Below are 11,672 nucleotides of genomic sequence, written 5' to 3' on the forward strand. Positions count from 1 at the left end.
TCTCAGTGGGTGTTTAAACTGGTGATTGGCTATAAGGATAAGGAGCTTAAAAGGAGCAACAGCTTATGTGTTCTGAAACCTTTTTTCTTGGCTTCGCATCACACTCTTTGGCAAGACTCACAAACATCCTTAAGTTGTTTTAGAAATGAAAACATTCACTTTTGTTCCACTTCCGTAAATTTAGTAGAACTCACTCAAATTGTGCTTTTAATACTTTTTGTTGCTTCAAGTTTTTTCCCCTCTAAGTTTAGCAAAAATATGTATTTCAAAAAACTATTTGTGGAAGATAGTTAAGTATCAAGGTATAAAAGAAATCTATTAGTAGTCAGAAGCTGATATTTGGATAGAGCTCAAACTAGGTGTTAACACAAGAAAACACAGAAAAATGAGTAAAGTACTACAATGATTGTAAATTTGTACATGACATTTAGAAGAGACAATAAATAGAATTGTGATTTTAGATTGTCAGTGGATATAAATTTAGTTTATACTGTTTCTTTAAGACTCGACAGATGTGTGATTGTTTAGTGGGATCTCTGTTGGTAATAAGGTAAAGTCATCATTTATGAAATGAAAAACATATTTCAACAAAGCATCTAATAAAGTTTAGCAGTTTGCATAAATTAATGGTTTTGTTTCAATATGTTTCTGTTTGCCCAGACTGTTTTTTTTTCTTACCTTGTTCTCTGTCTGTGCAACAGGAAATGTTACTCCAGGATCTGATGGATGTTTAGAAGCTGAAGTTAAATGGATTACACTGAGCTGTCAAGCACAGGAAGTCACAGGAGCCAAGACTGATCACTTGCCTGGCACTGGCCCAACACCACGTCCTCGAGTGGGTGGAAGAACCTTTCACGATACATCAGCCAAGTTCTCACAGCCTGTTGACTTGCCATGGAGCCAAGAAACTTTGTCTGATTCGAATAGGTTAGCTTAAGGGCGAAAAGATAAACAGTTTGGCAGCGACCTTATTACATTTCTGGATCACTTCTTTGCTCTCTTGGCATTTGTGTTACTTATAGTTTTGTTTTTTGTCATTCAAGAGGAAATTATGTCTCAAGTGAATTTATTGAAATGATATGCTACAAAACACCTACATGCAACACAAATGACATTCATTCATGGTGTTCTTCAAAGTAAAGCTAATTCTTGGGAAAACTGTCATCTATCAAGGGACTACATTCATTCTAACAAAACATGGCCAGAGACAACAGCCTTCTGAGCCTCATGCCTTCCCCAGTGAGGCATGAGCAACGGTGTGGAGCACTCCTGCCTCTTTTTCCCCTACATTCTCTGATTTTTTATTACTTTTTGTCATGTGCTGCTGCTGTGGGCACCATAGAATATGACTATGGAATTAGTCCCAAATTTGTCTGTACCCCCATTCCCCCAGAAGCAGATCCCAGCTGTTATTCACCACCTTCTGTGCCCCATGGACCAAGTAGTAGCAGTCATGGGAATGACCACAGCACTGGCAATCATCGGGGCATAATGTCAGATGAGGCAAAAGCCACCATTTTGCACCTTCGTGAGAGCCTTGTAAGACAAAAGGAAACAATCCTGGACCAGAGGGAGACCATCAGAGAACTGACTGCCAAACTCACATTGTGTGAAGGGTTTGGCGGTCACCACAGCATTGGTCATCACGACAGTCATGACAATCATCATGACACGCACCATAGCAGCCATCATGATAATCATAACAGCCACCATGATGAGCACCATGGACATCATGGCAGCCATCATGGGCCCTCATCACTGCACCATGGGCCCTCAGCACATCATGGCAGTGATCATCACTCCTCCCATGGCAGCCACAGGTCAGACCTCCACCACCAAACGGGCTCGTCATATGGCAAACACAGCTCTTTTTCGCCAGAACAGACTGGAAAGACGCTACAGACATTGAAAGAGAGGCTGGAGAACTTGCAGGTGAGTGAATTTCAGACATTTTCAATGTTCACATTGACCTTAATTCTAAACTGTTACCAAAATGCTGTTAATCGGTTGCCATGTCATGGTTTTGAAGTGTCAGAAACTGAAACTTTTGTATTTTTTTGGATATTTATGTTAGCCTTGCTATTCAAAGTGCTTAAGTTTATCATGCATGCACAGGGAAAAAACATAAATTGTTTACAGGAAGAACCTCACTGAGAGTCAAACCAAGAGCTTTGTTGTGGCAATCCAACAATGCTGCTAATCTTTCCAACCGTGCAGTATCTAAATAAAACTACAGAAACATGCACGTTGTTTCTCATCTTGGCATTTTGTGGGGGCATTTTGACACTTGTGTTTTGTTTACATTGGTCCAAATCAATTTACTTTAACTTTCACCTTTTTCTGGTGGTTTGGTTTCTTGAAATCTTGAAGTTGCAAAGGGATTTGGTATTAGCAGAAAAGACTTGCAGCCTTTGTTTGTTTACTCTACCACATTCGACAATTCACATGCATACCTGGATACAGGAAGGCATGTGCATTGAGGTTGTAGCATGTATCTGGTACCGGAGTTGTATTGAGGTTGGATAGCACACAGTAAGCAAATCTTTCTGGATTTCATTTGTAATCGTACTGAGACTACACCCTCCCAACAGTCTTGGTACTTTACACACCCCAGTGCAATTGCTGTGTTTATATCCAAGTTATCAAAAAAACCAAATGGGGGAATGAACCAGAGTTTGTTTTAATGGGGCTCCAGCTCCAGTCCTCAAGGACTTGTGGCCTCCCATTTTTAGATGTCTCTACTCCAACACAGCTGATTGAAATGGCTCAGCTGTACCTGAGCATGCTACAAAGTTGTGCAGAGTTGTGCATTATTTGATTCACGTGAATTGAATCAGATAAAAGAACTAAAACATGCAGCATACCCACTCTTGAAGACAAACATTAGACACCACCATTTTAAATGGACCAAACACTTTAAGTATAAAAACATCAGAAGTGCTTATGGGGCGCTTTCATTTACTCCAATCAGAGTAAATAAAAAAGACATTTAAAATTTGTTATAGTTAGAACTGTAAAAATTTCAACAACAAGTCTTGTGACTTTGTGAAAGCTGGGATAATCTACAGGTAATGATGAACCAGAACAACATAAATCAGGGACAACAGTTGTGCAGATGGAACAATATAACAACTGCACAGATTTTTAAAACAGTTTTACAGTTACAGTTTTTACAGTTACAGTTTTTTAAAGTAGATAGATCTTTAAGTGCTAACTGGTCTCTTCTCAACTTCAAGTGAATGAGATATTAAAGTCATTAAATATATTATATATATTATCTATTTTCTTTAGAAAACAATCAAAATGTGATTAAATATTCTTATCTTTCCAATTCAAAAAATAGGCACAAGGACATATTTGCTCTTAGTCAAAGCAAACCTGTCTTTTAGAGACACCTGACACAAAAGTATATGCTAGTTGCTCCAATCTACTGGCGTTGTTGGGCAGGACGGCTTATGAATGTAGAGCCTGATGCTTTGGGGAACTTTTTACCTTTAACTTCATCTTAGTCATTCATACAACCCATCCACATAATTGTGCCTATGTACATGTATGTGAAAAGCCTCATTTAGTGTGCAGGTGGTCCCAGACTATGCTCAGAGAAATCTCATTCAATCTCCCTTAAAGGTGCTAGTCAAAACATAATCACTGCCAGGATTTATCCTGTCTAACTCCCTCCTCTAACAAGATGTCTACACCGCTAGCCCCTGGTCGTGCACCGAAGGGTGCTAGCCAGCCTCACCTTCAATTACCTTCATCCCTCTTGATAAGGCTACTAACTGTGGCGTGTATTGGCAGGAAACAAAGCCGGATTTGCCGGTGAGGAAGATGAGAACAAGCAATGGGGAGAGGGAATGAAAGCTAATAAAGGCAGCGGTTGAAAGTGCTTTGAAATTTAAGGATATTACTGGAATAGAAATAAAAATACCATTTAAAGCTTGATTTCATTGTTTAGATTAAGACTCAGGCCTCAGGTATTAGATGAAAGAGCAGTTGATAATACTATGTATATTTTTATCTTCAGGCAAGAAACTCCTCCAGTTCCTACTCAAGCTCCCTCAGAGAACTCCTCCAGCGAAAGATCAATGCTCTAGAAGAACAGCTGCACAGTTACTACAGAGACCACCATAATGACCACCATGCTGATCACCATGACGACTTGCATAATGACAACCACAACGGCAGCCACCATGATGACCACCATTCTACTCACCATGGTGGCCATCCTGAAGATAGCCACCATGATAGCCACCATAGCAGTGGTCACCATGGAGACCATCACAGCAGCCACCACGGTAGCCATAGATACAACCATCACAGCAACCATCACAGTCGCCATTATGACCCCCAATATGGTTGGCATCATGGTCATCACTATGGTCACCATGACGACCATCACAGCAGCCACCACAATGACCATCATAATGACCACCATGATGACCATCATGGTGGTCATGATAGCCATCATGGCCACCATGATTCTTTCCATGGACCTGGACATCATGATGACCACCACGATGATCACCATGATACTCACCATGACACTGAGGACCATGAGCACAATCACGAAGGGGAGCACCCGCCCAGGCGCCTTCCTTACACTAGCAAGGAAACGAGTCTGCGGGGCCCTGGACACAGCAAGCTGGAAACGGTTCTCAGCCAACTACATCACAACGACCATGGTAAGCACACACACCCACATGTTCTGGACTAAGCATTTACATGAATCAGTTCCTATTGGTAGTTAGGTATTTTAGATTATTCATCAAAGTTACATCTTCACATACATACCCAAATATCCTGCAGGTTACCTTTAATTCTATGTTTAGCAAATATTGCATATACATAATGTTTCCATTTGTTACTGTTCTGATCCGCGTTTGAGCCACTCATCTGTGTTGAAATGTGACAGATTAGAGCTCCTAATAAAACAACAAATAACATTACGAGATCTTGTGGTAATAGGTATTATTCAGTGGAGTCTGTGGAATAGTGCAAAAGTATGAAACAGCTGAAACGACTGCCTTCATCTCTAACTTCTGACATGTCTCCCACTAAACTGCCCTCTTAAGAGGATTGGCATTCACCAATCCCTGTATATTTACTCCTATGTTTCCTCTGTCCTTTGTGGAGTTGTCAGCAATTTATATTAACATGTGGGAGTTACACAAGGAAGCACTAGGTACTATTAGCCAGTGTTGACAGGTTTCCTAATCCTCGTCCCCACGGCACACACTGCCGTACATGTTTTAGATGTTTCGCTGCTTCATGACCCCTGATTTTAATTGATGGCTGATAAACAGGCTTTGCTGAACTGCAATCATCTGAATCATGTGTGTTAAAGCAGGGAAACATGTAAAACATGCTGGCAGAGTGCCTGGTGGAACAGAGTTGATATAACACTGATATAACACCTTAAATTATGGTGTACTTCTTAAACCTTACACTTTAATGTAGGAGCCATACTTTGGTCAGTTAGCTCCAGCTACTTTTGTCATTTTATATGGTTGTTTTATTCATAATTGTATTTGTTTACATTTTATAAACTATCACCAGTCATGACTTGGATTAAATTATACATAAAAAGAGATAGACATCATCTATTTCTACTTATGATCATGTTTAATGTGCCTCCTAAGTCGTCTCAGTTCATGTATAGTGTGCTAAAACAATTATTAAACGTTTGTAGTTAACAAAAACCAACAACTGTGAAAACTAAGCTATGGAAAGGTGTTCCACTGCAAATCTCTAGCCTGCTAATGGTCAAAGGTTTTTTTTGTGAGAAGTGCAGAGCTACGTATGTTTGATTTTTAGATTGATTGGAATTAATCCAATCTTTCCTCCCAATCTTACCAGGAAACCAAAAGAAGCTTAAGAGTCCAAGTGCTTTCCTGCTTGAGTTTCCCATGAGGACCAACTACATGTATGCCAGGATGAAGCGATCAGTGGTCAATGAGATCTTCGCCCTGACCATCTGTCTGTGGCTGAAGCCAGGGGAAGGTTCTGGCCTCGGAACACCCTTTTCCTACGCCGTGCCTGGGCAAGCTAACGAGCTGGTGCTAATGGAATGGGGCAGCAACCCAATGGAGCTGCTGATTAATGACAAGGTGAAAACATTGTAACATGGTCATATGTGCAAAAACATCTACCATCAGATATAGCAGAAACTGAATGTGGTTTAAGCACATGTAAGCATTTAACCAAAAGCTTATATGAGGTCATTCCTTCTTATAGATTTGCCCATGCATAATTTAAAAAAAATGACAGTAAATGTACAAAAATATATATTTTTACAATACATCTGATTATAAAATAAATCACCAGCTGAAGAAAGTGAGCAACAGGGTCAACTTCTTAAAGATATATTCCTGTACTACTTTTCCCGACTCAAATATGTTTAGTTGATTTACCCACATGTTTCCAGTTCCTCGTAGAATACTTCAATACTAATCTATACAATAACATCAACTTATTTGCTTCAGGTATTCTTTATGTTGTATTTTTAAAAAATTCACAAGCCTTTTTGGATTTTCCTATGAAGAGAGGTTTGTAAATCTAGTTGTGTATATTGTGTTTCTCCAGGAAATTAGTTGTGGAAATCTAGGTTCGCCTGACACTAACCTACATACAAATGAGTGACCTACTAAGATTTCATTATACTACTAATCCCCTAATCTTTTTTCTCTGAAAAGCCTTTACGTTTTTTTCCTTTTGAATTGAAAGTAGACGGTTGACTATGTCCCTTCCTTGCACCAGTACTGGGTGATCACAACAAACAAATAAGCAAAGCAATTAATCCTGTTATAGTCTTGTACTGACTGACCTAATTGTCTGTAGGAGAGACCAGTAAGATAAAACTATCATGTTTGTTGTCTGTGAGTCACATGCACAGTCATGACCAAAACAATTAATGACCCACTTATGTCCATGAATTCAGTTAGCAAGGTTTAAAATAATTTGTCAAGGTGAGGTGATCTTCTTCAGTGTTCACCTGAAAGGCTTATTGTTCAGAATATTAACCATTTTTGCCAGTCTGCTCTTTATAGGATATTGGTGAGAGGACAGTAAGCTGACATTGACAGGTATCTGTCAATGTCTGGGTATTTAAACAGGGTATCTGTTTAAATACCCAGGCTGTTCTTGGCTTCATTACAAATGCTGCTCATAGCTTTCTAAAGGGACTAATAAAACTAAATTCAAATGAAAAGAGTAATGAGCAGTGTATCTTTAATTTCAAAAATTTTACTTTCAGATATATACACTGCTCAAAAATAAAAGGGAACACTTAAACACTTAAGTGAACACTTAAGTGTTCCCTTTATTTTCTTGAGCAGTATATTTTCAAACACTTGAAAACTTATGTTTTTATGCACATGCTGTGTGTGTAATACCCTTTTTCATTTAGTTCATCTTTAGTGCACAGCAACACATGTTGAGGTCCATCGCTTGCTGATCTGTTTCATCTTCATATTATGATATTTATGCAGAAATTTAAAACGCTATTGTAAATATTAATCTATTACTAGTTATAAACAGAAAAGTTTATTTCCCCCCTATTGCTGCTAATAGACATAGGTGGCATTCTGGTGATCCACGGTTTTCTTAAGAGAAAAAGAAAATCCAAATAACCAAATTTCTGTTTTTATTGGCAAGGGGAAATAAGTGAACAAGCTTTATTTGGGTAGTTAGAGATGTGGGGGTCAGGAGGCATTATTTTATAACTTGCTGCTACATACAGCTGGAGAAAACTCTAGTAAGTCCAGCACCTCCTCTACCCTGGCTTTAAATCACAGGAATCAGGTGAAAATTTTAATCTGCTTTGAAACTACAGCTTTAAAAATGTGGCATAACTTGATATCTGTAACCAGCTTGTGCCTAGTGGCAAATCAGCGTAATAAAATAATTTCTCAAAAACAGTTCACCATGTCCACCATGTTGGACATGGTGTCCACAAATTGACCTATTTTATTCATTTATTTTATCATGTTGCACTTCAAGATGTCCACCACACTAGTAAAAATGAATGAAACTGATAAACTGTTTGGGTCAGAGTTACTGACAGGACGTAACAGGCGTTTGTGAAGACAGCAGTTTAAAATTCTTCAGTTTTAGTTTAAATAACAGTTTTTTGTGTATTTTTTTTCTACCCTTTCCTTCTTTCCTGGTTTATAGGCGGTGACAGTACCAATAAGTTTGACAGATGGAAAGTGGCATCATGTGTGCGTGACATGGTCGACACGTGACGGCGTTTGGGAGGCTTACCAGGATGGAGTGAAGAAAGGTTCCGGACAGAACCTGTCAGCCTGGAATCCCATAAAACCAGGAGGGATCTTTATGTTGGGTCAGGAGCAGGTGAGCCGTTTGTTATGAGTATTATTGAACTGTTAGTCTGTACCTCCTCTTTGAAGTTTTATTTACTTATGTGCCTTCTCCTCCACACCACAGGACACAATGGGAGGTCGCTTTGACATCACTCAGTCGTTCTTGGGAGAGTTGTCAGATCTCCAGTTCTGGTCCAGAGTCTTGACAGCCAATGAGATTCACACCCAAGCATCATGCGGAAGCCACATCGTTGGTGACGTCATGTCGTGGTCTGAAGAGCAATTGGAACTTCATGGAGGGCTGACTGAGCTTCCTTTTGAGCCTTGTCACTAAAGAGAAACATTGAATTCTCACAGGCAAAGCAGTAGGATTATATGATTAAATGCATGTGTCAAAAATGGATGGGGAGTGGAGAAATATAATCTTTCTGCCTTCTCCACCTACACGCTCACTTCCATGTTCTCAGCAGGACTGCTTTGAAAGCTCCCAAGAGTGCAGCGCTTTGGATTTACTGCCTGTATGGTCACGACTGCGGCTGCTCTGATGGATTCAACACACATAATTGGATTTCCTTTCAGCAGAACAGCGACAGAAGTTGCTGGATGCTATTGACGAGCTTGCTGCAATCATCACAAACATTAAAAAAGGCTGAAGAAGAGAGTAAAAGGGACAGGAAAACGAGCCTCATCAGCTCCTCAGCAGGACTGATGTTGTCACAGGATGTGTTTCTTTTGCAGGTCAAACCTGGCGTTTTTATAGCATTACTCGATAATGTTAACTTGTATACATTATATTAGTATTTCATATTGAAAATAATGCAGGCTTTTTGAAGAAAAACAAATACAATTAAAAAGAATTAAATAGATGGGTTATGTGTTGTACCAAATTATGCATGTTGTCAAATGCTTTTCAATTGACCGCTGTCGAAGGGTTGTTGCGTAACAGTGAGATGGTTCGATGTCAGGTGTGACATGCTATGGCTTCAAGCCACCTAACAGCATCAAAGCAGGTAAACCGGCCTACAACGTGTCAGCGCTGTGAAGCCAACGTCTCCTCATCAACTGGTGGCTTATGATAGGATTTACCTGTGAACATCTGACCTGATCCTGCCTATTTCCAACCAGCTCAAACCTTAAGGCAAAGGCAGACATGCCAACACTTATGCAGTTGCACATGCTCAGAAGAGCTAAAGAAGTGAGAGTATTGCTGATCCCATGGTTGCAGCTTGTACCTTCAGTTCTTTTTTTCCCTTTTTGTACATGTACATAATAGTAGATGGTCTCTTTCCATTGATTAAAATACTTTATGACTGTATTTGTTACATTGTAAATAAGTAAAAAGAAAAAGAAAAAACATAGCACTTTCCTAATCTTTGCTTACCTCATTTTGTTTTTGGAGCATATCTTCTGTAACAAATTGTTGAAATCAGTCTAAGTTCGGCTTTAAGTCAGGCTTTATTGCTTTGACCGGTCTGTGTGTTAAAAAGGGATATTAACTACAGCATTTTAAAAAACATTTTAGCTTTAAACATCTTCTAAATCTTTTTTGTATGCCAAAGTATGAAGAACTTTGAAATGTTGTTCCTGTTTTTTCTGTGATAAATAGTGGCCCAAATGTGTTACACCTCTTTCAAACTTTTCCTTTGTTTTCGTCACTTAGACTACATATATGTACTGCAGAGAAATGTTTGCAAGCTCTTAACTCCATATGTAGAACAATGTTAGCATCATCATCATTAACACTAGATCTGCTTATTTTCGCCTTTGCTGTATATTCCAGCATTTTGATAGCATTTGTTTTGTTCATTCCTGTGTTTGTCTGTATGTATATAACGTGTTTTAGTTCAAAACAGTCCCTCCCTCAAGTGTGAGCCAAAAATACACACAGATTTGTAAAACTTGAAGGAGGAAGATTATGAATAATAAATCTGGAAAATGTTTGTAAATATACACCAATTTTGAATAAAACAATTTAAAATAACATTTCTGTAACGTCCTGTGGAGAACATAGAGTTAGAGTGTACCCAGGCAGCTCATGAGTCTTAGTGGTGTTAGTCTCTTTTACAAAAGTACAAAAAGTCAAAAGTTATTTGCTGTTTGAGGAGTTAGTTCAGACTGAAGTGAGCTTCTTAAAAGTTACTATCTGTGATAATTTGCTTGCTAAATAAAATTGTAGGATGATTGAAGTTGGCTGCTAGTCAACTTCAATCTGGCTTTAGCAGATTAAACTATTAAAACCAACAATAATGGTCATATGCACCTAAGAACAGGTCAGTGAAGCTATAAGTTGCAAAGGCTCACCAAAACTGGACAGTAAAAGATTGTAAGAAATGAATGCCTCGTCTAATGACCTTTGATTTCAGCAGTGGCACTCAGGTGTTATGGTCAAAAATTTATACAAACAAAAATAAACATTTTGGTTATATCATGGTTTGCATCAATAGGTCTAAATCTAAGAGCATGTAAAATGAGTAATTTTCCTATCACATAGACAGTGTGCCCTCATATTGAAGACCAAGTTCTAAAACAGAAAACAAAAAAAGGTGTACACGTTTTAAATTCAAAGTATGTGGTGAAATGAGGTGTTATTTAAACTATTGCTCAGCCACCACAAGGACATAAAAATATRCCTTCCATCAATGCTAGAGGAAAATGACAAGTTTAATCTTGAAAAGAAATAGAACACTTTCCACAAAGCATCTCAACATCTCACCCTAATGGACTGGAGTTTAAAACTACAAATAAATGGGATTTAATACTTGGATGCATCTATCCTTTTATCAAGTTTCTGTGCTTGGTCTCATGTGGCTTAAGGGGAACTGGAGCAAATGATCAATGATAAACTGACATTTTTCACCCTGTAGAGGTCACAAGCCACCACAKGGMAACACACAGACATAYAGGTAAAATTTAGGGAAACCATCTTAACTTAACATCAGTGTTTTGGATGGTGGAAGGAAGCTGGAGTACCCAGGAAAACATGCATGCAGAAGGTGAACGTTCAAGGTTCACGTGTCCATGCTGTGAGGCAACAGTGCAAACAACTACTCCACTGTGCACCCTGCTTTGAGGCAGCAACTCCAGCACGAGCACCAGTCAGAGCATTTCAGCCCACAGTCACACAAGTTAGTTAATGCATACAGATTATTAAAACATTTAGGCAATAAAATGACAGCAAATCAAGGGCAACACTAACATCAGTGTTAGATCTATGTTTCTTTAAAGACCATGTTTGTTGCCAGTTTAAGGGGTATTGTGGAGACACACRAAAAAATGTTCATAAATAAAACTAAATATTTTAAGTAAAACTTTCTTAGCGGGCTGCACAGTGGCACAGTTGGTAGAGCTGTT

The 11,672-nt window shown here is 38.8% G+C and overlaps 1 protein-coding gene across 1 annotated transcript; it reads left to right on the forward strand.

The window, feature by feature from the left end:
• The first annotated feature begins 1,027 nt into the window (after window positions 1-1,027).
• On the forward strand, window positions 1,028-10,304 carry LOC103472850 (neuronal pentraxin-1). Its single transcript, XM_008422701.1, has 5 exons — window positions 1,028-1,932; window positions 4,025-4,682; window positions 5,857-6,107; window positions 8,173-8,352; window positions 8,446-10,304. Exons 1-5 carry the CDS (start codon window positions 1,198-1,200, stop codon window positions 8,653-8,655), a joined length of 2,034 nt encoding a protein of 677 aa, XP_008420923.1. The 5' UTR covers window positions 1,028-1,197; the 3' UTR covers window positions 8,656-10,304.
• The last annotated feature ends 1,368 nt before the right edge of the window (window positions 10,305-11,672 follow it).

This window comes from Poecilia reticulata, linkage group LG11 (genome assembly GCF_000633615.1).
Source record: "Poecilia reticulata strain Guanapo linkage group LG11, Guppy_female_1.0+MT, whole genome shotgun sequence".
Taxonomy (NCBI): Eukaryota; Metazoa; Chordata; class Actinopteri; order Cyprinodontiformes; family Poeciliidae; genus Poecilia; species Poecilia reticulata.

Bases quoted from the DNA above. Each gene is read 5' to 3' on its own strand.
- LOC103472850 (XM_008422701.1), top strand. From the start codon at position 1,198: ATGGCCAGAGACAACAGCCTTCTGAGCCTCATGCCTTCCCCAGTGAGG. The intron at 1,933-4,024 runs GTGAGTGAATTT...TTTTATCTTCAG, and splicing joins AGAGGCTGGAGAACTTGCAG to GCAAGAAACTCCTCCAGTTC. The intron at 8,353-8,445 runs GTGAGCCGTTTG...TCCACACCACAG, and splicing joins TTATGTTGGGTCAGGAGCAG to GACACAATGGGAGGTCGCTT.